Raw genomic sequence first — 27,707 nt, 5'->3', positions numbered from 1 at the left:
CTTCCAAATGTACTGAGCTAGCTTTCTGCATAACTTTTTATTGAGTGAATTAATAGCATAAACTAAGTAAACAAGTTAAGCATTACACTTTGAGGAATATTTTACTAATGGGAAATTAGATAAATGACTTTACTTACTGTCTAAGACACAGTTTATAATCATCTGAATATGTGAAAATGACATGTTACTGAGAATTTGCACTTTTTTGGTATTCTCATGAATTCAGTTTTACTTTTTTTTTTTTTTATTATCTTAGAGTCCCACTAAGTGTAAAGGTTAATCCAGACGTGGACTCCTTGTTCACTTTGCATAGAGGGGTTCCAACTTGTATAGCGTGGACTTGTTGCATTTTGGTTCTGAATTACTCCTGTGAGTGTTTAGAAATATCTAATAATGCAAATAGTATACGTTTCCTCTCTAATGGCACCAGTGAGATAAACCTTGTCTGACTACCAAGCAGGGACTAACTGAAGTTACTGAGTTTTTATCTGTTTGTAAGTTCAGTTTTGGTTGATTTATATTCTGATAAAGATGTAAAAGCTGCCTAATCATTTCATATTCTGTGTGTGCTACTTTGACCAAACACAAAGTTTTCTTTAACATCAATGTGAAAGTGTAATAGCCATTGTTACAATATTTATTCTGATTGTTTGACAGGTACTCTGAAAGTGCGAGTAAAGGGCTGTCACGGTATTCTGGAGAATGTACCTGGCAGACTAAAGGACCCGTCAGATGTTCTCCCTGGCAGGAGTCCACGTCGAGGAAGATTCTTATTAATGAACCGGATCAGAAGAAACAACCGTGGCAGCAATCAGAACATCCAAGAGACTTTTGACTTTTCTAGTACAGTGATTTTTATCTTATTAATCCCGTTATGTGTACAGTGACGCTCAATAACAGTGCTCAATATCTGGGGTATCGAACCTTTCCCTGCTACAATTGTTAAACTACATATCCCACCATTTACTGACAGAATTTATAATCATAGTCCAGTAACATTTGACAAGGTCCAGTAACATGGTTAGACAAGGTCTGTATAGGAATCTTGGATCCTTTAACTCTGTAATGTTCCTGTTTGGGGAGAATGGAGGCGAAATACAAATATTATTATCTAATAGGATTCTCCGTCCTTCACAAAGACCCTGCCAATCAATCACAATACTGAAAGTGTTGTCAAGGAGATCAGTTTTACAAAACATATTTCCAGATATCCCTCCGCAATTGCCTTTTTCCAACAAATTATTTTACAAATTCTGAATGAAGTGACTCTAAACTTTAAAAGTGAAGGAAACATTTACCAAAGATTCTTCAAGCTGGGAATCCTATCTGTCAACTTTATATCCTCCTCTAAACAAGTTACAAGTTGCCTTTTGAAACGTCCTCCTGGTCCATGGGGAGAATACTGGCTCACAACACCCCTTACATTATCGTCTTATCTAATCAGTAGACGAGATCTCGACTACTTTACTCATTGATGATTTCATTGTTTCTTTGGGATTGCGGCTTTACCATTCTGAGACTTGAACACAGCTCACAGCCTGACTTTCAATTTTATGCTCTGGACTTTCCTGATTATTTGTTAATGCACTGTTTTGGGTTCATTTTTTATCATCCATTTAATTGCCATTAAATATTATTATTACATATATCTAACAATGACATTGTGATATATAACAGTACATTATTATGTAATCCTGTACATTCATAATAAATGCTAATAGTATTAAACAAATACAATAATACACAAACGTTACTGTATAGTAGAAAACATGGAATAGTGTGACAAAAAATATATAAATAAGATAGGCCCACCTCTCAGATCACCAGTAAAATCCTTGACATAATGTCATACCCAGGGGTGTATAACACAGGAGGGTCTATGTAGCAAACCTCATAGGAAACTGTAGCACTTCAATATATGTGGAGTATAAACTGCAAGAAAGCCTCCTTAATTCAGTGTGCCAAAACAAGGCTGCAGGGTGTTACCTCCTTAATCCAGTGTGCCAAAACAAGGCTGCAGCATGGTACCTCCTTAATCTAGTGTGCCAAAACAAGGCTGCAGGATGATACTTCCTTAATCTAGTGTGCCAAAACAAGGCTGCAGGATGGGACCTCCTTAATCTAGTGTGCCAAAACAAGGCTGCAAGATGGTACCTCCTTAATCCAGTGTGCCAAAACAAGGCTGCAGCATGGTACCTCCTTAATCCAGTGTGCCAAAACAAGGCTGCAAGATGGTACCTCCTTAATCCAGTGTGCCAAAACAAGGCTGCAGCATGGTACCTCCTTAATCCAGTGTGCCAAAACAAGGCTGCAGGATGGGACCTCCTTAATCCAGTGTGCCAAAACAAGGCTGCAGGATGGTACCTCCTTAATCTAGTGTTCCAAAACAAGGCTGCAGGATGGTACCTCCTTAATCCAGTGTGCCAAAACAAGGCTGCAGGATGGGACCTCCTTAATCCAGTGTGCCAAAACAAGGCTGCAGGATGGGACCTCCTTAATCCAGTGTACCAAAACAAGGCTGCAGGATGATACCTCCTTAATCCAGTGTGCCAAAACAAGGCTGCAGGATGGTACCTCCTTAATCCAGTGTGCCAAAACAAGGCTGCAGGATGTTACCGCCTTAATCCAGTGTGCCAAAACAAGGCTGCAGGATGGGACCTCCTTAATCTAGTGTTCCAAAACAAGGCTGCAGGATGGTACCTCCTTAATCTAGTGTGCCAAAACAAGGCTGCAGGATGGTACCTCCTTAATCTAGTGTGCCAAAACAAGGCTGCAGGATGGTACCTCCTTAATCTAGTGTGCCAAAACAAGACTGCAGCATGGTACCTCCTTAATCCAGTGTGCCAAAACAAGGCTGCAGGATGTGACCTCCTTAATCCAGTGTGCCAAAACAAGGCTGCAGGATGGGACCTCCTTAATCCAGTGTGCCAAAACAAGGCTGCAGGATGATACCTCCTTAATCCAGTGTGCCAAAACAAGGCTGCAGGATGTTACCGCCTTAATCCAGTGTGCCAAAACAAGGCTGCAGGATGGGACCTCCTTAATCTAGTGTTCCAAAACAAGGCTGCAGGATGGTACCTCCTTAATCTAGTGTGCCAAAACAAGGCTGCAGGATGGTACCTCCTTAATCTAGTGTGCCAAAACAAGACTGCAGCATGGTACCTCCTTAATCCAGTGTGCCAAAACAAGGCTGCAGGATGTGACCTCCTTAATCCAGTGTGCCAAAACAAGGCTGCAGGATGGTACCTCCTTAATCCAGTGTGCCAAAACAAGGCTGCAGGATGTTACCGCCTTAATCCAGTGTGCCAAAACAAGGCTGCAGGATGGGACCTCCTTAATCTAGTGTTCCAAAACAAGGCTGCAGGATGGTACCTCCTTAATCTAGTGTGCCAAAACAAGGCTGCAGCATGGTACCTCCTTAATCCAGTGTGCCAAAACAAGGCTGCAGGATGTGACCTCCTTAATCCAGTGTGCCAAAACAAGGCTGCAGGATGGGACCTCCTTAATCCAGTGTGCCAAAACAAGGCTGCAGGATGATACCTCCTTAATCTAGTGTGCCATAACAAGGCTGCAGGGTGTTACCTCCTTAATCCAGTGTGCCAAAACAAGGCTGCAGGATGGTACCTCCTTAATCTAGTGTGCCAAAACAAGGCTGCAGGATGATACCTCCTTAATCTAGTGTGCCAAAACAAGGCTGCAGGATGATACCTCCTTAATCTAGTGTGCCATAACAAGGCTGCAGGGTGTTACCTCCTTAATCCAGTGTGCCAAAACAAGGCTGCAGGATGATACCTCCTTAATCTAGTGTGCCAAAACAAGGCTGCAGGGTGTTACCTCCTTAATCCAGTGTGCCAAAACAAGGCTGCAGGATGATACTTCCTTAATCTAGTGTGCCAAAAAAAGGCTGCAGGGTGTTACCTCCTTAATCCAGTGTGCCAAAACAAGGCTGCAGGATGATACCTCCTTAATCTAGTGTGCCAAAACAAGGCTGCAGGGTGTTACCTCCTTAATCCAGTGTGCCAAAACAAGGCTGCAGGATGATACCTCCTTAATCCAGTGTGCCAAAACAAGGCTGCAGGATGGTACCTCCTTAATCCAGTGTGCCAAAACAAGGCTGCAGGATGGTACCTCCTTAATCCAGTGTGCCAAAACAAGGCTGCAGCATGGTACCTCCTTAATCCAGTGTGCCAAACCGAGGCTGCAGGATGGTACCTCCTTAATCCAGTGTGCCAAAACAAGGCTGCAGGATGGTACCTCCTTAATCCAGTGTGCCAAAACAAGGCTGCAGGATGGTACCTCCTTAATCTAGTGTGCCAAAACAAGGCTGCAGGATGGTACCTCCTTAATTCAGTGTGCCAAAACAAGGCTGCAGCATGGTACCTCCTTAATCCAGTGTGCCAAAACAAGGCTGCAGCATGGTACCTCCTTAATCCAGTGTGCCAAAACAAGGCTGCAGCATGGTACCTCCTTAATCCAGTGTGCCAAACCAAGACTGCAGCATGGGACCTCTTCCATTGTGCCAAACCGAGGCTGCAGTGGGAAACCTCCTAGTCCCACATTGTTGTCATGCTGTAGGTTTCCACGTGTTAGCGTAGTGAGACTATTCAGAATCAGGGAAATCCATTAGATATCTCAGTCTTGAGATTTACAAAAAAAATGGCGCTGCTCCAAAGTAAAAACCAAGTAGACCGTTTTAGTCAGCCAACAATCTGTACAGGTGTTGCAATGTATAGCAAAGTAGTTTTAAAAAGAAAAATAAGCTTTTTACTGCTACTTTGCCGTACTATTCTACATTGCAACACCTGTTCAGATCGTTTGATGGCCATTGTTCCATAATAAGACATTTTTAACATTACTCTATACAGCAGCTCACAAACTACATTTTAAGTTGGTAGGCGGGCCTTATGCCCTACAATGGCCTTATTTATCGTAAACTCACTTACCTGATTCTATTGGATTGGTTACACAAATTATTTATTGAAGACACCTCTGTAAAACAATTCTTCCAAATCTGTGGCCAATATGTATTTACAATAAACATCGCTATCCAAATGAAAATCAAAACCACAATATCGATCTATATCCTGTTCAAAATTTGTAGCAGGTCAACACCAAACTACTCTACCCACATATAAACTTGGACTCACTCATCGTACAAACTCCATTCTTTACATTATTTGTTAGACAAAAAAGACCGACAGCAGGAACATCATTTTCAACATGTTTTTAGTGAATTGGTTCTAGTGTTATTTCACATATATCTCTTTGCTTATATTCAGACTGTATTACCTGGCTGACTATAAAGTTGTCTAGTTTTTTTATTTTCTTTTGCTTTTTTTACAGAATACAGGAGATTAGACTCCTTTGATGAAAGCAAACCTCTAGAGCTTTGTGTAAAGCTAATAGATGAACCTTTATATTGTCTGTGTATTGACCAAAGCTACGTAGAAATGTTCTTTAAATTAAAATACTCTTAGCCTTTTAAGTTTAGTTCCTGAAATTTCCTTACAGGTGAAGTCCGTACTCAGCTGAAGATCGATCATATTCCAGTGGGTTCAACAAGTTGGAAAACTGTTTCTAACCCATCCTGGAATAAGACATTTAAACTGGATTTAGATAAGGTACATATGGCATGCGTGTATTATTTTTTTTAGCTTGAATTCATTTTTGGCCCCAGGTAGAATTAATACGTTATAAATCTTCAAATCCTGTAAAGAGTTGTCTAATTGAACTCTTATTTCTAAACCTTTTAGGACCTTAATGTGTCAGACAGTTAAAATGTAGAGTTGTTTAACATTGGGTTAGTTTATCTTTCTCTCGATATTGTTAAAGGATTTTTTAAACAATCTGTGATATATTGCATATTTTAGAAAACATTTGCCACCTTGACTTTTTATAACTTTTTAGTTAAAGGCATTCTGTCAAGCATTAACTAACCACGTTGTTTAATTGCTTATTTTCCCCAATACACAAGCTTGCCATGTGTATAGAAAATGTATAGGTGCAAACTGATTTTATGTTTACATACCCACCACGTCTGGGTCTGCTTAATGCTCTGTACACCTGACCTGGAATGAACTGCGATTAATCTCTCAAAGTTAGCAAGTCCTGCTGTGTCAAGCACACACATGGAAGACTAGTAGTGTGGCTAGTAATAGGGCAAAGAATATAACACTTTAAACAAATTTATATCTATTCATTTACTAACCTCAATATATTGATGAAAAATAATTTTGTTTTTTTTTAATGTGAAAATGGTAAAATGTGGTTTAAATGTGTGGAAATGGTTCCTTACGAAAACATGATTGGCCAAAAACTTTTTTTGTTTAAATATCTATTGTTCATTTAATTTTTACATAGTCTCGGGAGCTAGAAATATCCTTATATTGGCATGATCAGAGATCACTGTGTGCCACAAAGACTCTGAAGTTGGAAGAATTCCTGTTGAACCCCAAACAGGAACTGTGTCTACAACTGGAACCACAGGGCACCCTTTTCATCAAGGTGAGAATCAATCTCTGGCCACGATAAATTTATAGTTATATTTTAATGTAATAATACAGAAAACAAAAGAATGATTACGTTACACAACTTTACAATTAAAAGATAGTGGATTTTCACACTTAGTGAATAAGTGTATAAATATAAATCAAACTGTACTGAAGTGTAAACTGAAATGCACAACTTAGGTAACAATAGGTGATTTGAAAGCATTCCTTAAGTCAGCAATAGTAGTAACTTGGATTTTTAGCTTAAAGGGACTCTGTTTTCAATTCATGCAATTTGCCATTTATTGAATAAACCTTTGTATATACGTCATATTACCTACATTACCACTTATAGCATCTTTAGCAATCTTTGACTTTTTTAGATAAAGGACACTATATTAAGTTATAGACTGTCTAAACAAAGGGCTTCACTTATTGTGATTAGCTGTAGAAGAACAGATTTGAAGCTGTTTACTTTTCCATTTGTGTGTCTGTTTTTATGTTGGTTTGGCAAAATAAGATATTATCATTTACTTCCTGCAGTTAACTCTTTCACCTTGTTTTGGAATAGGTGACGTTTTCCAGTCCTTTCACCCAGAAAAGGCCAAAGCTTCAAACAATTAAGAAATTAATCTCCTCAAAACAAGGTAAGTGTATGTTTAACATGCCTCGTATTAAATAGCAAACTGCCCATGGGCCTTTAAAGGCATCTATCAGGCAGAAATGATTATTGATTGGTTACTGACAAGCGGCGAACCCTTGTACCCCAGTACTAGCCCCCAGTGTGATAGAACACATCAAGCTTGTCAAGCAGTGTGAATGCACTCAGTAACCAGTGTGGGATTTCACATTTCATTATCTTACAGGTAGAGAAACTGATACGTATACATCCATTCTAACAACCATACTGCAGGATGTACATCTTATAACATATACAGTATACACAGATTAAATTACTTATACCTACCTGAAGATCATCATTTTCACTGGATGCCATTCCCATTAACGACATTGGTATTATTGGTTATTGTAATATTATAAACCATAACTCACAATTAATACATTCAAATAAAGTTCTAGGCTTGGAGATTGTGTTCCTTCTTTTTTTTCTTATGCTTTTTACTTTAGAGTTTTTGGATTATGATGTAAGCAATTAATCCATTATTGATCTCTGTGTATCATATACAATACTCAAGTTATGTTCTGTGCTACTTTTATAGAGGAGACCACCGAACCAGCTCCACTGGAGGATGCAGCTATTGATGCTCATTCGCTGCCAGAATCGGATACTGAGAGCGTGGATTCATCGGCGCCGGCTGTGGATACTGAAACGGAAAAGACCATCCAGCCAGCTCCAGAAGAAGATGTTGTTACTGACAATCCTATATTGCCAGTAGCCACTGAGAGCATGCGCCCATTAACACCTGATGCTGATACCATTACAGAAGAGACCTTCCAACCACCTCCAGTGGAAGCTACAACTATTGACAATGTACCAGTAGTGGACACTGAGAATGTGGATTCAACACTACCAGCTATCAACACCATTAGTGAAGAAACTATCCAACCACCTCCAGTGGAAGCTAGAATTTTTGACAATGCTCCACTGCCAGTAGCAGTAGAGGACTCTGTGAGCATGGAACCATTACCACCAGCTATTGTAAGCTTGCTAGAAATGACAATCCAACCAGCTCTAGAAGTTGATTTAGTTACTGACCCTACTCCATTGCCAGTAAAGGACACGGACAGCGTGGAGCCATCGGTGCCAGCTGTTGATGAAATTACAGAAAAGACAATTCAACCAGCTCCAGAGGAGGATGCAGCTATTAATCCTCAATCACTACCAGTAGAGGACTCTGAGAGCATGAAGCCATTGCTGCCAGCTGACGATGAAGATACAGAAAAGACAATCCAACCACCTCCAGAGGAGGATGCAGCTATTAATCCTCAATCACTACCAGTAGAGGACTCTGAGAGCATGAAGCCATTGCTGCCAGCTGACGATGAAGATACAGAAAAGATAATCCAACCAGCTCCAGAGCAGGCTGTAGTAATTGACACGCCTCAAGTGTCAGCAGTGGACAATAAGAAAGTGGAATCATCACCACCTGGTGCTGCTACTGATATGGAAAAAAACATCCAAACATCAACAGAGAAAGATGCAGTTATTGATATTGATAACATTGCAGAAGAAACCACTGGACCACCAAAGGGTTTAGTTCGTGACGCTGTTCCATTGGCAGAAGCAGATGTGGAAAATCCATCATCATCAGCTGGGTATTGAGATATTCATCTTTCTCATCAATGCTGTTAACGTATACTGTGTGTTATAGGAGAATTTTGTTTTGGGTCTTTGTTTTTTCATGGGGGAGGGGACTGTATGTAATTTTAAATATATTTAAAACGTGTTCTTTTCTTTGCAGTATTCAGCAAGGAGCTCGGCTGAGCATTCAGGATTTTGATTGTCTCTGTGTGCTGGGAAGAGGAGCATTTGGAAAGGTGGGTTATGGTGTGAATTCCACTTTCAATATAAAAGGTGTCAAGATAAATGCTAGGTAACAATATATATATATATATATATGTGTATTTTGCATTTCAGGTTCTGCTTGTTGAGTACAAGCGTACAAAGAGCAAATTTGCTTTAAAAGCCCAAAAAAAACAAGACATAACTGGAACTAAAAGAGTCCCAAGGTCAGTAAATGGAGGGTACTTATCATCCTAATTTTTTGATTATTTTTTTGGATGGTGATACTATTTGTCAGTTTTTATTTGTGTGCAAGAGTTGCCTTTAAAAAAGTGATTAATTGGGGGCAAGGCCTATGCCTCATGGTAGCTGGTTGCCATTTAAAATAAGAAAAACTACCACAACAAGAGGACTTAGTCTTAAAGTAGAGCGACAAAAGTTTAAAAATAAAATCAGAAAGTATTATTTTGTTGAGAGAGTAGTGGATGCATGGAATAGCCTTCCAACTGAGGTGGTAAAGGTTAACACAGTGAAGGAGTTTAAGCATACATGGGATAGGCATAATCCTATCCTAGCCATACGATAAGGCCAGGGACTAATACAAGTATTTAGAAAATTGGGCTGACTAGATGGGCCGAATGGTTCTTATTGGTCACATTCCATGTTTCTATTTGCATCTTGACAGTGCTCCTCACAATACTCCTATTTTAAGCCTATTCTTGAGGCAATCTGCATTCACAATCAACACATTCGGTGCCCTACCAGCTGCTAACACTGAATGGTACGGTCCGGTTTTTAGAGGTGCCGATGCCTTTATCTCCGGCGGAGCCGATGAGGCTTAGTGAAGGCACCAGGCAGGAGAGGCGGCCAGTCTTCTGACCTGTGAAGCACAACTCTCTTGCAAAGACCTACTGTGTCCCCCCTGGGCTGGTGGGGGTTATCCCGGTCCCCACTGCGCTACCTGTCACCTGTCTGGAATCGTACAGCAGTGTATTGGAACGCAACTCTGAATGCAGGATGGTGGAGGTACTCTCCCATCAGGGGCATGCTGTAAATATGACAGAGTAGCCCTGGAGTGACCCCGTTGAGCACTCTATGATAATATTGGAAGCTATCTTTAACGACTTCTGGCCTAAGCTAACAGCCCGAGAAAAACTGTCCCGGCTGAATTCCCGATCTCGAGATCAGAGGCGGCAGACGCGAGATGGTGACAGGACCCTGTGGGCATTACTCAACCGCAAGCAACTGCTCCTCGTTTCCACGATACTCCTGGGCTGAAGGTCAATAAGGGCTTACTCACCTTGCATCAACCACACCAGCAATCAGCGATAAACCATACCACTCTTCTGCTGTCCCTTAGATGGGAAGGACTTCAACTTTTTCATTTCTCAAGCCCGTGGATCAGGGATCCAGGCCTACACAAAGGCCTGGGGCTATGGAGTTGCCTTGCCTCACCGTTCTATTACAGCTATTCTTCGTATCCAGAGACTGGGAATTGGCTAAACATGGGACTCACTACAGCATATAGCCATTACACCTCCTGTATGAGCTTTGCTGGGATTCCTGAAGGACTCCAACTCCCATTCTGCCTTCAGCTGTTCAGTCAAAAAATGTTATCATTGACTTTACTTTAGTCTTACATTTTTTTTGTATTTTTTTTTTCGTATAATTTATGTTGCGTGGATGAGACACTCTGGTAGAGCTTTTAGATGCAGTAGTACTCCTCTGGGTAATGGCTTAGCATGTGATTTGGCATTCTTACCCTATGTTACTTCATCAGTTGTCACCGTGTCTGGAAAAGCTACTCGTTAGCAAGCCTCTATCTTAATATATACCCAGACATGACTCTAGCTTGTTATTACTATATTCTAAAAATGTGCGTTTACTCTACATGCCATGCTGAAGCTTTATACAATTTCTTATTGCTAGGCTTGTAAATGTTGTCGTGGCACTACAAGTATGAATGTTGTTATTTGCACAGCAAAAAAAAAAAAGTGATTAGTTGAATTATTCCATTTTTATTTCCAAGGCTTATATGTGAAAAGGAAATCCTACAGACTGTGAGCGAAGTACAGCATCCTTTCCTTGTTAACATGTTGGCAAGTTTCCAGACTCAGGGTCATTTTTGTTTTTTAATGGAGTATGCCGCTGGTGGGGACTTAATGACCGATATTAGGAACAACAACTTTCAGCCATTTTCCACAACCAGAGCTGTGTAAGTAACAATAGTTTTGGGATTATGGAAACGGATTGTCGCAGTTTGGTTGGTAAAGGGTGCTGACTGCAGCAGCAATCACTGTAAGTAGGAAATTAATACCCATATAAATACAAAGCAATGAGGAAAGATAACAAGTATGTTAGCTACACGAAAACAAGTGGGTAACACAAATGCAAAACAAGAGAAAAGGGAAATTTAATATGAGGAAACTGGAGGCCTCTGGGTCTCTGACCTTCTGGACACAGGATCTCCAGGAGCAGGACACAGGGAGCAACTCCAGAACAAATCCAATGAATTGACACAGAAAGGGCTGGGCTACACTAAATAGGGAGAACATCATCCTAAGGAAAGGCCTGCTGGGGACAGTCAGATCTCTTCAGTCTGAGGACAGCAGCCTGCAACAGCACCACAGAAAGGTGTTGGCAGTATGAGGTACTGCACCAAACTGCAGAGATCAGAAAACCAGCCAATATTCATGGACTCGTGACACCAAGCTAGACATCCTAACCAAATGTAATAAAGGGACACTATAGTCACCAGAACAACTGCAGATTATTGTATCTGTTCTGGTGAGTAGAATCATTCCCTTCAGGCTTTTTGCAGTAAACACGGTCTTTTCATGGAAAATGCAGTGTTTACATTACAGCCTAGTGATAACTTCACTGGCCACTCCTAAGATGGCAGCTGGAAGTGCTTCATGGGAAAGTGCTGTACAGTGTACAGTGCCTCTGCATGGAGACAATGAACTTTCCTCATAGAGATGCATTGATTCAATGCATCTCTATGAAGAGATGCTGATTGACCAGGGCTGTGATTGGCTTGTGCTGGCCCTGATCTGCCTCTTTGACAGTCTCAGCCAAGCAGGCAGATCAGAGGCAGCTGCAGACTTGAATACAAGTATGATGTTACTCTATTTAGAGAGACCATGGGGCTAGATGGTGGATTTAACACTATAGGGTCAGGAATACAGGGTTGTGTTCCTGACCCTATAGTGTTCCTTTAAGGTGGACTAGAAATTTGAAAACAAAATCAAAAACAGATTAAGCTGACTGTTAATACAGAAGATACAAGACATTGCAGGAAATATATCTGAGCACAGATTGACACAGGATTGGTGGAATCAAAATTTTCAATGGTACAAAAACTTCATTTCCTTCCCTAAAATGAAACTAACTTATTCTCTTTTCTACAGGTTTTATGCGGCGTGTTGTGTGCTCGGCCTGGATTTCTTGCATCAAAACGATATTGTTCACAGGTAAGTGTACAGGAAAAAATAAAGTTAAACATACATAGTGAACAAAGAGCTGTGTGTTGCAGGCGCTTAGGTAGTTATTATGGTAAATTGCAAAACGCTACAACACTCTGTCCCTTTCACCCACCACAAATTTGTATAGTAAAATAGAAAGGGAAAAACGCTAACAGCAGTTCACCTTAGGAATGGATCATTCAATAAATTTGTTATACACCTACCCTTAGAAGGGTGACTTGATGCTGTCTTAACAAAATTGCGTGTAGTACGTTCAATTCAGGTAAAAGATTTTATATCTTCTGTATTTTTTATGTGTATATGTACCTGAATTGGACACAATTTTGTAAAGACAGCATCAAGTCACCCTTCTAAGGGTAGGTGTATAACAAATGTATACATACATAGTGTCCCCATAAATATTATCTGTGTTATTTTAATGTATTGTGATCAAAATGATGTCTGTGGTTTGATTGATTAGTTATGTTATTATGTTAACTGTTTGTCTTATAATAGTTAAGTCTTTAAATCTAATCTTTAAAAAGGCTAAAAAAAAAACCATGTAATTCAAGTGCCTCTAGTGATATTGAAAAAAATAAAAACTATTTTTCTGTATTTTAAATCCAGAGATCTCAAATTGGAAAACATTGTAATTGACATAGATGGATTTGCCATAATTACAGACTTTGGTCTTAGTAAACAAGGTAAAAATTAGTTTATATTAAACAAAAGTCATTTCTCACAAAGTTGCAGAATTTTACTTTACCTACAGCAGTGGTGTATTTTGGATTTGTGCTGCCCTAGGCACGACTAAATTCGGCCACCCCTAATATCTAAATTTGCCCCCCCAATTCGATTGATACATGCACTAATATACACTCACTGACAGATACGCAGTCATTGGCACACACATACAGTCATTGGCACACACTGTTTAACCAACACACACTTTCACTGACAGACACACACTGACACACACCCACTCGCTAACAGGCACACACTCTCAGATACACATAAAATTACATACACACACTGACACACACACTCACAGGCACACCCATTATCACTCACAGACACACACTGACAGCTACACTCACTCACTCACTCACAATAAGGTGGACAGCTCCAGAATACGAGTCAAACAAGGCATTTTTCTGGGAGCTTGGGTGGCATTTTTTAGCGCCCCCCCCTGAAAGTGCCGCCCTAGGCAAATGCCTTGTTTGCCTTGTGGTAAATACAACCCCTGACCTTCAGATAACATCCAACTGCAAACCGAATTAAAAGTATGTATGAAACACAAACCGTTACTCACTAAAGTCCGATTGGCTTCGTACTTAATGGGGCAAACCCATCTGACTGAATTTTGTCAGAAATGCAGCCAAATTTTCCAAAATTCTTTCCCCTAGGCATTTATAGAAACCAGAATGAAAATAGTTAAAGCCTTGGCAACTGCAAGGGTTAATTATGTTGCAGTTGGTCAAAATATATAAATAAAAACCCTGTGGGGACCATTAAGATCCCCATATGACTATAAGGAAGTTTAAAACCTCCCCCTTCCCTTAACTGCCATAGGGACTGTTTAAAACTAGCGACTGGGCAGCCAATGTCCATAGTAAATAATTGGGAGCACATAGTCCCTTGTATCCCCACCTGTAGGCATTTGGTGGGGGGCTAAAAATCAATAATGCAGGTCGACAGTTGGTGGAAGGCTACTCATTTTATACTGGGAGAACCTAATGTCCCCACCACATTCATTAGTGCTGGGTAGGGGCTCTAAATATTTAAAGGAGCGCTAAAGGATCAGGAACACAAACATGTATTCCTGACCCTATAGTGTTAAAACCACCATCTAGCCCCCCTGGGCCCCTCATGCCTCCCTAAATATAGCACAATCTTACTTGTATTCAAGCCTGAAGCTGTAGCTGTGCATATGATGTTTGTCTCAGACTAGCAAGCTGCCTGCTGGCATCATCAGAAGTTGTTGCCAGAGCCAATCACAATGCTTCACAATAGGATTGGTTGAGACTGTCAAGGAGGCAGATCTGGGGCAGAGCCAGCACAATTCAAACACAGCCCTGGCCAATCAGCATCTCCTCATTGAGATGAATTGAACCCATGCATTTCTATGAGGAAAGCTCAGTGTCTGCATGTAGAGGGAGAAGACACTGAATGTTTGGATGCATTTTAGGCAGCCATGACCTAGAAATGATCTCTAACAGCTATCGGAGGAGAGGTCAGTGAAGTTATCATTAGTCTGTAATGCAAACACTGCATTTTCTCTGAAAAGACAGTATTTACAGCAAAAAGCCTTAAGGTATTGATTCTATTCACCAGAACAAATTCAATAAGCTGTAGTTGTTCTGGTGACTATAGTGTCCCTTTAAACAATGGGGGTTGAACATGCCATTGTCCAACCCTCCCCCAAAATTGATTGTCACTATTGGGTCCCCAATCCCCTCTTTTACAATGAATTACACCTACCAACCCCTTTCATTATAATAAAATTGGGAGGGAGGCATTAAAACTAATATCTTTGAAAGAAAATAAATTATACTTCTCTTCTGAAGTCTTTTTTTCTTGTAAATCTTATCTTCAGCCCCAAAAAGGCTACTTTAGTATCCATCATCCTGCAATGTAACACTTACAAATCCCAATTGCAAAAACCTGCCCACAAAATTATAAACCTGACACAACTTAAATAAATCTTTCTTTGTCCTGCGAGGGCTAGTGCAATATGAAGCTTTAAAGTGGGAATTGCCTTTATAAAGGCTTTCCCACACATTGAATTCTCATTAGAGCACTCTGATTGGTTGGCTTGTCAGCCACAGATTCGTAAACACCATGTAAAACTTTATACAAAATTACAGAGAGAATCTGCAGCTGCAATGCACCAACTCCTTGCAGCAATATTCTAATATCACTTATAACATATACTGTATATCAGCAACATCTATCTGTATCATACAATAGAAACAGAGTGTTGGGAAAAGTGAAAATCTGGTGCTGCTATCACCTATGTGCACCACTCAACACATATACAAGTAAAACAAAGTGAAATATAAAATGGTGAGAGCACTCTAAAATATTTAAAATTACCAATACTTCATAGGGCTTATTCCTGTCTACTGGGAATCTGATGTTGTACCATCTGATGTTGTCTTAGTCTTTTGTTATAAGTTAAAGTCTCAGATCTGTCTTGTAGCGTTGGCCGGCAGCACAGGGCTCACCGCGGTACTGGAACTTGAATTTCAGGTTCCGGTTTCCGGCGGGACTGAAAGGAAGTGTCAACATCTATCAGTATATTTACCGATGCACATTTATCTTTTCTCTTTTTCTGAGGGATGGGATATGGAGAACAAGACAGAACATATTGTGGCACCCTGCATTACATGGCACCGGAAATGGTTTGCGGTAAACCATACACAACATCTATTGACTGGTGGAGTCTCGGTGCAGTTATTTATATAATGCTGTGTGGAATGGTAAGAATAGCTAATTTTTACCAATTTGTAGGATTCCTCGTTTATAAACCAAAAATACCTTGTGTGATGTCAAACAGTCCATTGATAATAGTGATAGCATTTCAAACTGTAGACTGGTAGGGGTTAAAGGGAAACCTGAGCACCATAACTACTACAGCTCATTATACTGTGTATCTAAATATCAGAACCCAATAACTCCCTCTTCACTTTATCCAAACTTATTTTAACCCTATAGAAAAAAAAAACAAAAAACAGATGTATGGTACAAACAGGCGCTGTGTAGATGTAACGATAAGTGCTGCTAATCTCCACAGTGAAAACAATCAGTAAATTTTACAAATATATTCAGACATAAAAACTAAACTAAGTGGACAACGCACTTGTGTGATATCAATCTATGAAATAAACATTTAGCACAATAGTGAGCACTAGTGGTGTGTAAGGGTAAAAAAATAAGGAATATACCATGTATATGATATCCCAAATGTCTCTGTAAGGGGAAATACTCCAAATAGTGTAATACAGTTTGAACATAAAATAAATATAAAAAATAATGTTATTGTTGCATTACACTTAATGAGCCTATGTGCAACTGGCTCAGGTAATTCAACATATGTGGGATGGAAATATCCCTGGAGTCAACTGTCTTGCAGGTTCACCTGGTGTCTGGACGATCGTTGGGTGACTTTCTCAGCAAACACTCTTGCTTGTGCTCTTGCCCTGCTTCCCCGCTCTCCCTGACAGGGCTTGTACGAACACTGGCTCCAGTGCTTTGTTGACCTTCCTCCCCTCTCTGTGTCCCCCGACATGCCCATGTCCTTATTTATTTATCCGCACACACCACTAGAATGTTAACTATTGTGGTGAATGTTTTTTTTCTAGATTCATATCACACAAGTGTGCTGTCCACTTTGTTTAATTTTAACCCTATAATACTCTCTCAGTTTATTTATATTATATTTATTGGTTCTGCTTTGGCAAACCATTTACATTAGACATTACCCACCGTAGATCCCATGCCAACCCTGCACTTTTTCTAACTGTAGTTTTTCTATTAGTATCCCTTCTCAGGTAACAGAAGAGAGGTGAGGTATAATATTGTGTATTCAACGCCGCACTATCCGAGGTTCCTGACTGCAGAAGCACGATCAATATTAAGAAGTGTAAGTTGCCAACACATAGTGCTTTCTAATTTAGATAGATTGAGTTAGCTCGTTCTTGGACCCTCCAGGATTAAAGTTCCTGCTTCTAAGCAGTACTACTCTTATGGCTTATCATGCTATAATGATTCCATTGTGTGTGAATGTGGGCTCGGGCAGTTTGATTTGTAAGGCTCTGGAAACACAGCTGGTCCTGTGTGAATATTCGGTGTGTTAGATTGTAACAGAGAACAACAAGCAGTCACAAACACATGGATCTAGTTACAGAATAAAACCGGTTAGAATTCCATGTGGTGAATGAAATAATAAGCATGACTAATACCATCGATCAGGGCAGAGCTATGTCCGGGCACCAGAACACGATGCCATGGCGATATGGTGCCTTCTGTTCATTGAGCTCTGTACTAACGTATACAGCCTGAGCTCATAAAAGAAGATTTTACAGAACCTGCAAGAAAATGCCTTTAATTCTCAGTTTTTTTCAGTTAAAATAAAATTTTCCATTTTTCTAAATTTTCTTTTACAGCTTTTGCATAAAGATCCCAAAGTCCGTCTAGGAGCCAGCGAGAATGATGCCTGGGATCTGAAGAGCCACCCTTTTTTTAAAGTATGTCAAATAGAAAGACACATTCTAGCAGCTAAATAAATATTAGGTTTTAGTTGAGATTTTTAACCAAATATACAATATTTCTGGAGTTCATGTACCGTATTTATCAGCGTATAACACGCACTTTTTCTCCCTGAAAATAGGGGGAAAATTGTGGGTGCGTGTTATACGCCGATATCCCATAATTACTTACCTGTCTTGAAGCGTGGGCCGGTGTTCAGCGCGCACCGCGGTACTGGAACTTCAAGTTCAGGTTCCGGATTCCGGCGGGACTGAAAGGAAGTGTGCACATTGTGTGCACACTTCCTTTCAGTCCCGCCGGAAACCGGTACCTGAAATTGAAGTTCCAGTACCGCGGTGCACGCTGTGAAGCCGGCCCACGCTTCAAGACAGGTAAGTAAATATGGGACAAGAGGGAAAGTGCACTAGGGGATACTATGGGAGGGGGGAGGGGAGAATAATATGGAAAGGGGGGGGGACACTATGGGATGAGGGGGGGAAGAATACTATGGAAAGGGGAGGGAACACTATGGGATGAGGGGGGGGACACTATGGGAGGGGGTGGAGAATACTATGGGAGGGGGGGAGAATACTATGGAAAGGGGGGGAACACTATGGGATGAGGGGGGAACACTATGGGATGAGGGGGGAACACTATGGGAGGGGGGGGGGGGACACTATGGGATGAAGGGGGGGAAATTTCCTGGAATTTCCTTCTGAAAATAAGGTGCGTGTTATACGCCGATAAATACGGTATTTTATATTTAATCATTCAGGGATCATAGGAAAATTATACCCAGCATCTCCTTGTCCCTATGGAAAAGCCACCCCTATTTTCATATCTATTATTCTATATTCTTAGTTTACTGATTGTATAAGAGTACACACTACTTATCTTCCTCATCCTTTTCCCTTAAACTTTTTGAATTTTTAACAGCAAATAGACTGGTTCGCATTATTGTTTAAGAGTGTCAGGCCGCCATGCGTACCATCCATCGAGGGACCAGACGACGTCCGCTACTTTAATAGAATGTACACATCATGCGCCCCCATTCTGACACCGCCAGGCGAGTCTGAGTCACTATCTGATGTAGAGCTGGAGCTATTCAAAGATTTTGACTGGGTTTCCGATAGGATTTAAAGCTGGAGATAGACATGGATGGACTTCGCTGGAATCATCATATTAGCATTGTTATTTATTCCAATAAAAGTATTATTATTTCCAATTGATTCAGTATCTAATTGTGGATAATGTGCATAATAGATGGCATGAAGATCAATTGATTAATAGAAATAAAGATAGAGGAAAAGTAAGAAAGAAAATAGAAAAAAGTCAGCAAATGTTAAAAGGGAACATGCCTTCCTGGAAAGGGTGTTTGTATGAGTCTCATACATTGCGAACAGTAATCAAAAATTGGATCAATTTCACTATACACTAATCAGCCACAACAATTAAACCACTGACTGGTGAAGTGAATAACATTGATTATATCATTAAAATGGCACCTTGTCAAGGGGTGGAAATTATTGGGCAGCAAGTGAACCGTCCGTTCTTGAATTGACTTGTTCCCCTCTCCATTCGGTTATCCATCTCCCCCCACCCCCTGTTTCCTGAATAATGACGAGAGTCTCTCTTTTTTACCCCCCGACCATCCCCTGGCTTGTTAACTTCAAAGAACTAATTAGCTCAAGTGCTTTCCCTTGGTGGCTGCGATTTGTTTAACTGAACACACGTGCTCTAGTGAATGGCCATTTTGTCTCCCTAACGCAGGCAGTGGTACATGGTTGTCGAGCGTCTGAAACCCCTTTTCGGAGACGCGTCCCCACACACTTTGTGTGTCTTTTTCCCCTTTCCCAGCCCTCTGTGCACCTCTAACCCCCTCCAAACCCTCTGTGCGCCCTTTGGTTTGTGGTTTTCTCCTCCAGATTTTGGGTTACTACCTGTAGGATTTTGTACCTTATAACTACACATCGGCTATATATTTTTCAGCATGTCATAGTTCCATTAGAGTGTAGTCGGGAGTCATATCCTTCAGGGTGTCTGGGTAACTTGGGGGTAAACGTGCATGCTGTGTGCACAATCCAGATTGAATTACACTTTTCATACTTCCATTCACTGTATAATATTGAGCTCTCCTCTATAACACTACTATCGATATAGTGTTGCCACTGAGGCACAAGAGGTTAACACTAGTTGCAACATTTTGTGGTTCTCTGTGGATACAGGTAGACTTATATTAACTACCTCCTGTGTAGAGACAAATTTGCTCCTACTTTAAGACTTTTAGTGGACATGCCACTCTACTAATACCCTAGCAACTAATAAATGATTTTCCCTATATGATTTAGCACTGGAAATATGAGAGGGCATTGTCTTTAAGTTCTTGTTTCAATATGTTGTTCCTACATTTTTAATTGTTATTTGTTTTTTTTTGTAAACTTATATTAAACGTAAGCTCTTTAATTAAACAAGGCTATCCAACATCCTTTGGGAACAACTTTCTGTAATTATAATTAGGCTTAGGCCCTTTTAGTTGGATGGTCCATTATCAAGGGACCCATACCTTTTTCTTCTCTCTATTATGTACCTCTAACAATAATAATAATCATCATGGCAAAAACTTTACGTTGTCCAGGAACACTGTTGCTTGGCCATTTGACAACGCAGTAGGTCAGATTTGGCTACCTGTGGCACACAAGGTTACCTACCCAAGTGGGCCAGATGGGAAGATCATAGGCTTTCAACGTCTGAGCAAAAGAGTTGTGCTACTGAATTCTCTCTCATACTACCCGAAATAGAAAATGTTATTTGTCATATTGTGTTTTTAACAAGGCTGGGTAGTAGGAGAACGACGAGGCACGCAGTGAGGCAACGAACCTCATACCTCATACGCATTCGGTATTCCAGATGTTTTGGAATACACCTCCCATAATGCTGGCAAAGATGTAATTTATAGCATCTGGACTGCCTAAGGTTACCTACCTCTGATCACAGTACACAATGTTGATATCGCCATGCAAACAGGAGAAACTTATCACTTATCAAAGTTGTGACATACACACAAATATAATGGTTAGAGTAAAATGGCATAACAGACACAGTGCATGCAGACTTGCGTGCCACATATTTACAGCAGACAGACACAAAGATTGTGAGAGACACACCGTATTAAATATAAGAATTGGGAGTACTATACATACATAATGCACAAAGACACGGAGATTACAGAATTCAGTGACAGACGGATTTGGTTGCAGATGTGGGACAGTCCCTCTGGCTGGGGTGCAGTTTCTCATCCACCCCTGCTGAGTGACTAGATGGCTGGGCTTTTGTAGCAAAAAGCAGGCCATGGCGTCTGAGATCTCTGAAATAAATGTTTTGTAGTCAAATTAGGGCTGTACACATCTAACACACAGGCCCCACATACTGCACAGCCCCCTATTTAGTACACTGCCCTCCCCCCCCCACATCTAACACACAACCACCCATCCCCACAACTAACGCACAGCACCCTAATAGACTGCCTCCTACATCTAACGCACAGCCCCCTAATACAAAGCCCACCATGTACTGCACAGACCCCCCCCAATGTACTGCACCGACCCCCCCAATATACAGCACAGACACCCCCAATATACAGCACAGACACCCCCAATATACAGCACAGACACCCCCAATATACAGCACAGACCCCCCAATATACAGCACAGACCACCCCCATACTGCACACCCCCCCCCATAATTTTAGAATTAGAAGACCACCTCACACTGCACAGACCACCCCACACTGCACAAACCCTGCCATACCGCACAACCCCTCCATACTACACAGACCCCCCAATACTGCACAACCCCCCCATACTGCACAGACCACCCCATACTGCACAGACCCCCCCCCATACAGCACAAACCCTCCCCATACTACACAGACCACCCCAATACTGCATAGACCCCCCCATACTGCACAGACCCCCCCATAGTACACAGACCACCTCACACTGCACAACCCCCCCCCCCCATACTGCACAGACCCCCCTCCCCCGGATGGCTGAGTGTTGGGAGCGAGACTGACCTGATAGATGTCAGGATGCACTTGAGGATCGGACACAGCGCATGCGCACTAAGGGGTAGGAGATTTCTCAGAAGCACAAATGGCCATCAGATATCTATACCCCTAAGTGCGCACGCGCGGTGTCCGCAGGCAAGCCACAGCTGATTTTGTGCGCGCGTGCGCAGTATGGGGTATAGAGATTTGACAGTGAAAGGGACCATCAGACCTCCCTACCCCCATACTGCGCACGTGCGGTGTCTGTGCGCGAGGCTGTCCTTGCTGGGTAGGCGCGTCTGCAGTGTGGGGCAGGGAGATTGGATAAATGCTCGTCTCTCCCTGGACGCTGGTGCGCACGTGCGGTGTATCCCGCTCTGTGTGCATGACGGGAGTACTTAGCCGGCGTGCACACTGGCCCGTTACATCCCCTACCGCACACCCCCTCTTGTTGGTCCAGGCACAGTGTGTCCCGGTGGACGACTGCTTGGTTTTTCACATGCGCAATGGGCGGCCTCTTCTCCCCGTACTGTGGCTGAAAATTTCACCTACCTGACCTTCTACGCCTCCTCCTCCAGCTGGGAAACGTCACTTCCGGTATAGAATTCTGACAAGTTATAGTGAAATGATAGAACACCGGTCTATTTTCCATGTTAAAGTCAGTTCAAACAGACGAACGCCAACCATTCGAATTGTCGAATGAACTGTTGAATGGTGTTAGAATTGTCGAACGGCATTCAAATTGTCGAATGCATTGAAGTCTGGAGAAGGTAAAACTTCAGCTGAATTAAAATGGTCGCCGCCACATGTTCGTTTGTCGAATGGCGGCCTAAAAACTGAAACGGGGGTGTTAGTTAATGAAGACCAGGAAAAGGCAGCAATTTCAATTAACCGTTTAATAATCAGAGATTAGAGTTGAAACCTATTATTCACTTATACAAAGTGTAATACCACAGGGTATTTTTACAGGACTGTGTATATTTATACTTCTTAAGCATCTGGAGTCCGATTTAGGTATTGTTGCTTTGTCTCTTTCAGTTCTAATTGCTTGTGGTACCCTGCAGTGAGCAACTTGTTTTTTTTGGTGTTTGTGGCTTTCCCAAGTGTTTTCGTAAATATATTTTTATTGTATATTTTTCATCATTACTTCGAAAAGCAGTGTGGACTCGCAGGTCCCATATGAGTGTTGCGATTTCGTTCAATTAGGAGGATTATTGAGTATCTTAATACAGTGTGGTGACACATGAGAGCATATATCTGAAATATAGTGGACTCGCAGGTCCTAATAGAGGTTTATCTTCTCATGAGGAGATTAGGTCTTCTCAGGTGGGGTACACTGTTGTGTTTTTTGTTTAGGATTATCTCGTTGTAATATGCTTTCGCAGTATGGATCGTGTGGGTTACGTAGGTCCTATGTTGGGTTTGCATATAAAGGTATTAGTGATGTGTATGAAATATCCATATGGGCACATATGTCGGTGGTTCCTAAGGGCTCCGAGGTTCCGATCCCTTAATTTGTGCTCCTTTGTAAACTGCATTCTGCGCAGTGTATTTTTGGGTAAACAGTAATTGATATGTAGGTGTAGCTCTCGTGACAAGGTTGTCTTGTAGTCGTGGGTGGTTGGAGCGAGTGGCGTTTGTTTTCAGTGTGTGATGGGCTCCCAGGTCCATCCCAGTTATGTTGTTCTCCCTCCTCTCCTTCATGTGTCTTATGTCCTAGCTTTGTGTAATTCAGTCAGCTGAGTTGTTTGTATGTGCGATGTGGGGTTCTGTACCAGAATGTCAATAGCTTATAGTTAATTTCTTGGTATTTTGAACTAATCGTAGATTTGTGATGAAGGATGAGATTTTTTTCCATTGTGCGTCGGTGAAGACTTGGTCGGTGATGTTTTCCCATTTTTCTTTATTTTCTTCGTGTTGCCTGCTGACCATCCGTGATTAGGTATTGGTAGAGCGTCGCCGTTGGTTTCTGGATTGGTGTTTTTTTGTCGCAGATGTCCTCAAACCACGTGAGGGTTCTGTGCACCTCTTGTTTGTTCAGTAGTGTGTGATAGAAATGTGTCAGCTGGGAGTATCTGAATCTGCGCATGGGCGTTGGTGGGCCTTCCATCAGTTGTTCCAGGGGGGTCAGTCCAGTGGTGGTTAGCGAGTGGGATGAAGTCCGCCCCTTGTAGAAAGTCCCAGGCCTTGATCGGTAGTCCTCCTCCTAGTGTTTGGTTGTGCGTTAGCGTGGTCATCGGGCTGGGTGTTGGGGAGATGGTCGCCGTATTCCTCATTGTTGACCATCATGTTCGGAGGGTTTGGCTCGCCGGGGAGGGTGCGCTGGGATAGTTGTTTCGTGGCGTTTTCTGATTCCATAGGGATGCGAAAATGGATCGGCCGCATGATTCCTTGTCCAAGGTAACCCACTGTTTGTATCTTGGGTTAGTGTGCCACTCCAGTATCCGTTGTAGGGCTGTCGCTTGGTGGTACTTGCGTAAGTCTGGGAGTGCCAGCCCGCCTTGTCTCCTGGTCTTGCATAGTATTTCATATCTTAGTCGTGGTCTGCATCCTCTCCAGACGTAGGTCAGGAATGCGGTTTTTAGTGTTGCGAAGAAGGTCATCGGCAATGCCACTGGGATGGTATGGAACAAATATAGGTCTGGTATATTCATTTTGATGACCGCTATGCGGCCGAACCACGATATGTGTGGGTAATTCCATGTTCGGAGATCATGTTGGATGCGCGTGAGGAGTGGAAGGAAGTTTTTCTGGTAGGTGGTGTTGGGGTGCGCCATCACCCATATCCCCAGGTATCTCATTTGGGTTTGGCACCACCGGAACGGGAAGGTCAAGGCTATATCTCTGTGTTCCCCCGTCGGGTCCGTGATGTTGAGCAGTTCGCATTTGCTTAGGTTAAGTTTGAGGCCCGAGAGGTGCCCGTATTTTTCAAGTTCGTCCATTAGGCAAGGTAAGGTGAGTCTTGGGCGTGTAATGAAGAATAACATGTCGTCAGCGTACGCTGCAACCTTGTGGGTGACGGTTTTCCCAGTGTAGCCTGAGATATTAATATTTCGTCGGATTGCCTCCAACAGGGGTTCCAATGTTAGTGCGAACAATAGCGGGGATAGGGGGCAGCCCTGCCTCGTACCGTTTCGAATTGGGAAGGACTCCGTCAGGGCTCCGTTGACGCGTACCGCCGCCGTCGGGGTGCTGTAGATCGCTCCGATCCATTTCTGTATGTTGACGTTAAACCCCAAGAGACGTATCACCGTTTTCAAGAATGTCCAGTCTACTCGGTCGAATGCCTTTTCGGCATCCGTAGATAGAAGGAGTGGGGATCTGTTTTGTCTCGCTAAATGTTGTATAGCGAGGACTCTCAGGGTGCTGTCTCGAGCCTCTCGCTCCGGTATGAACCCTGTTTGATCGGGGTGCACTAGTGTAGGCATCAGGTTGTTAAGTCGGGTGGCTAATATTTTGGTGAAGAGTTTTGTGAAGGCAGCAATTTTAAATAACTATTTCTCCTCCGTATATATTAAGGGAGAACCCATGGCAATAGATGTGCAAATGATTGCTACTAAAAACTTGCAGAATAATTGTAATTGGTTAACTCAAGACAAGGTGGGAGGTAGAGGGGCACTAGAGGGTCCTCCAGTGCCAGGAAAACAGATATGTTTTCCTGGCACTGGAGAATCCCTTTAACTATAAACCTTAAAAGTTAACTTTTATAATCACTATATGTTACAGTGAAAAGGCTTCACCTCGATATTACTTACTAATTGCATCTCCTGGGAGACACCTGCTGGTAGTTTTTGTCTTGGTTTTTTTCACTTTTTCTTTAGCATTGTTTCTTTTTACTACCTACCAATTAAAGGGCCACTATAGTGCCAGGAAAACATACTCGTTTTCCTGGCACTATAGTGCTCTGAGGATGCCCCTGCCGCGTTGGATGGAGAGCAAGGGGTTAAATCTTACCTTTTTTCCCAGCGCCAGGGTCCCTCGGCGCGGGGAACTCTACTCCTCCTTTCCCCGTCATCGGCTGAATGCGCATTCTTAATGCTTTCCTATGGACGCTGGCGTCTTCTTATATAGTTACATAGCTGAAAAGAGACTTGTGTCCATCAAGTTCAGCTTTCCTCACATTTGTTTTTTGCTGTTGATCCAAAAGAAGTAAAAAAAAAACAGTTTGAAGCACAATTTTGCAACAAGTTAGGAAAAAAATTCCTTCTTGACCCCAGAATGGCAATCAGATTTATCCTTGGATCAAGCAGCTATTACCCTACATTTAAAGATGATATCATTGAATATTCTGTTTTTGCAAGTATGCATCTAGTAGTTGTTTGAATATCTGTATGGACTCTGATAAAACCACTTCTTCAGGCAGATAATTCCACATCCTTATTGTTCTTACAGTGAAAAAATCTTTCCTTTGCCTTAGACGAAATAGTCTTTTTTCCAGTCTAAACGCATGACCTCGTGTCCTATGTAAAGTCCGGTTTGTGAATAGATTTCCACACAATGGTTTGTATTGGCCCCAAATATATTTGTATATTGTTATCATATCCCCTCTCAGGCGACGTTTTTCTAAACGAAATAGGTTTAAATTTGTTAACCTTTCTTCATAGCTGATATGTTCCATTCCTTTTATTAATTTTGTAGCCCGCCTCTGCACTTTTTCTAGTGCCATAATATCCTTCTTTAGAACAGGTGCCCAAAATTGCACAGCATATTCAATATGTGGTCTTACCAGTGATTTATAAAGAGGCAAAATTATATTCTTGCCCCGAGAATGAATGCCCTTTTTCATGCATGACAATACCTTACTGGCCTTGGCCACTGCTGATTAACATTGCACATTGTTGCATAGTTTGTCGTCTATAACAATTCACAAGTCCTTTTCGTGTTCTCCCTAATTCGCTTCCATTAAGGGTATACGTTGCTTGTGTATTCTTTACGCCGAAGTGCATAACTTTGCATTTTTCAACATTAAATTTCATCTGCCATTTGAGTGCCCAGTCCCCCAGTCTATCTAAATCCCTCTGCAGCAAAGTAATATCTTGCTCACATTGTATTATTTTACAGAGTTTTGTGTCATCTGCAAACACCGAAACATGACTTTCAACGCTGTCTTGAAGATCATTTATAAACATGTTAAATAGAAGGGGTCCCAGAACAGACCCCTGAAGGACACCACTTGCCACCTCTGTCCAGCTTGAAAATTTACCATTAATGACAACTCTTTGTACTGTGTTTTTAAGCCAATGTTCTACCCAAGAACAAGCATTTTCATCTAGACCGATTTCCTTGAGTTTGAACACTAATCTATTATGTGGAACTGTATCAAATGCCTTGGCAAAATCCAAATAGATCATATCCACTGCAACACCCTGATCTATACTTCTACTTACTTCTGAGTAGAACGCAATCAAGTTAGTTTGACATGACCTGTGCTTCATAAAACCGTGCTGATTTTTGATGATAAACATGTTCTTCTCAAGGAATTCTTGAATATTATCCCTTAATAACCTTTCAAATATTTTCCCAGCCACAGAAGTTAAGCTCACATGTCTATAATTTCCAGGCAAGGATTTTGAACACTTTTTGAATATAGGAACCACATCTGCCTTCCTCCAATCCTCCGGAACACTTCCTGAAAGAAAAGAATCTTGAAAGATTAAAAACAGAGGTTCACTTATTTCTACACTTAGTTCCTTAAGTACCCGTGGATGGATACCGTCAGGCCCTGGAGCTTTGTTTATATTAACTTTCTTTAGTTGCTGCAGCACCTTGTCCTGAGTTAACCAATTACAATTATTCTGCAAGTTTTTAGTAGCAATCATTTACACATCTATAGCCATGGGTTCTTCCTTAATATATACGGAGGAGAAAAGGTTATTTAAAATTCCTGCCTTTTCCTTGTCTTAATTAACTAACATCCCCGTTTCAGTTTTTAGTGTACCTACACTTTCATTCTTGTTTTTTTTTTTTTAGAATTTATGTACTTAACCCCTTAAGGA

General features: G+C 41.6%; 1 protein-coding gene across 1 annotated transcript in view; it reads left to right on the top strand.

Moving 5' to 3' along the window:
- Nucleotides 1-18,806, top strand: part of LOC134582611 (serine/threonine-protein kinase N2-like) — a 35,942-nt gene extending 17,136 nt beyond the window's left edge. Inside the window, exons 7-20 of the mRNA XM_063439277.1 lie at nt 658-843; nt 5,344-5,421; nt 5,512-5,621; nt 6,361-6,504; nt 7,060-7,135; nt 7,709-8,765; nt 8,912-9,043; nt 10,982-11,167; nt 12,363-12,425; nt 13,044-13,120; nt 15,756-15,898; nt 16,957-17,061; nt 17,585-17,665; nt 18,603-18,806. Coding sequence (XP_063295347.1) covers nt 658-843; nt 5,344-5,421; nt 5,512-5,621; nt 6,361-6,504; nt 7,060-7,135; nt 7,709-8,765; nt 8,912-9,043; nt 10,982-11,167; nt 12,363-12,425; nt 13,044-13,120; nt 15,756-15,898; nt 16,957-17,061; nt 17,585-17,665; nt 18,603-18,806 — 2,642 coding nt within the window. The remainder of the gene's footprint in view (nt 1-657; nt 844-5,343; nt 5,422-5,511; nt 5,622-6,360; nt 6,505-7,059; nt 7,136-7,708; nt 8,766-8,911; nt 9,044-10,981; nt 11,168-12,362; nt 12,426-13,043; nt 13,121-15,755; nt 15,899-16,956; nt 17,062-17,584; nt 17,666-18,602) is intronic.
- Nucleotides 18,807-27,707: the final 8,901 nt, after the last annotated feature.

The sequence above is a fragment of the Pelobates fuscus genome, chromosome 13 (assembly GCF_036172605.1).
Source record: "Pelobates fuscus isolate aPelFus1 chromosome 13, aPelFus1.pri, whole genome shotgun sequence".
Taxonomy (NCBI): Eukaryota; Metazoa; Chordata; class Amphibia; order Anura; family Pelobatidae; genus Pelobates; species Pelobates fuscus.
Note: the sequence above shows the minus strand (reverse complement) of the source record. Positions and strands in the feature narration are given on the sequence as shown.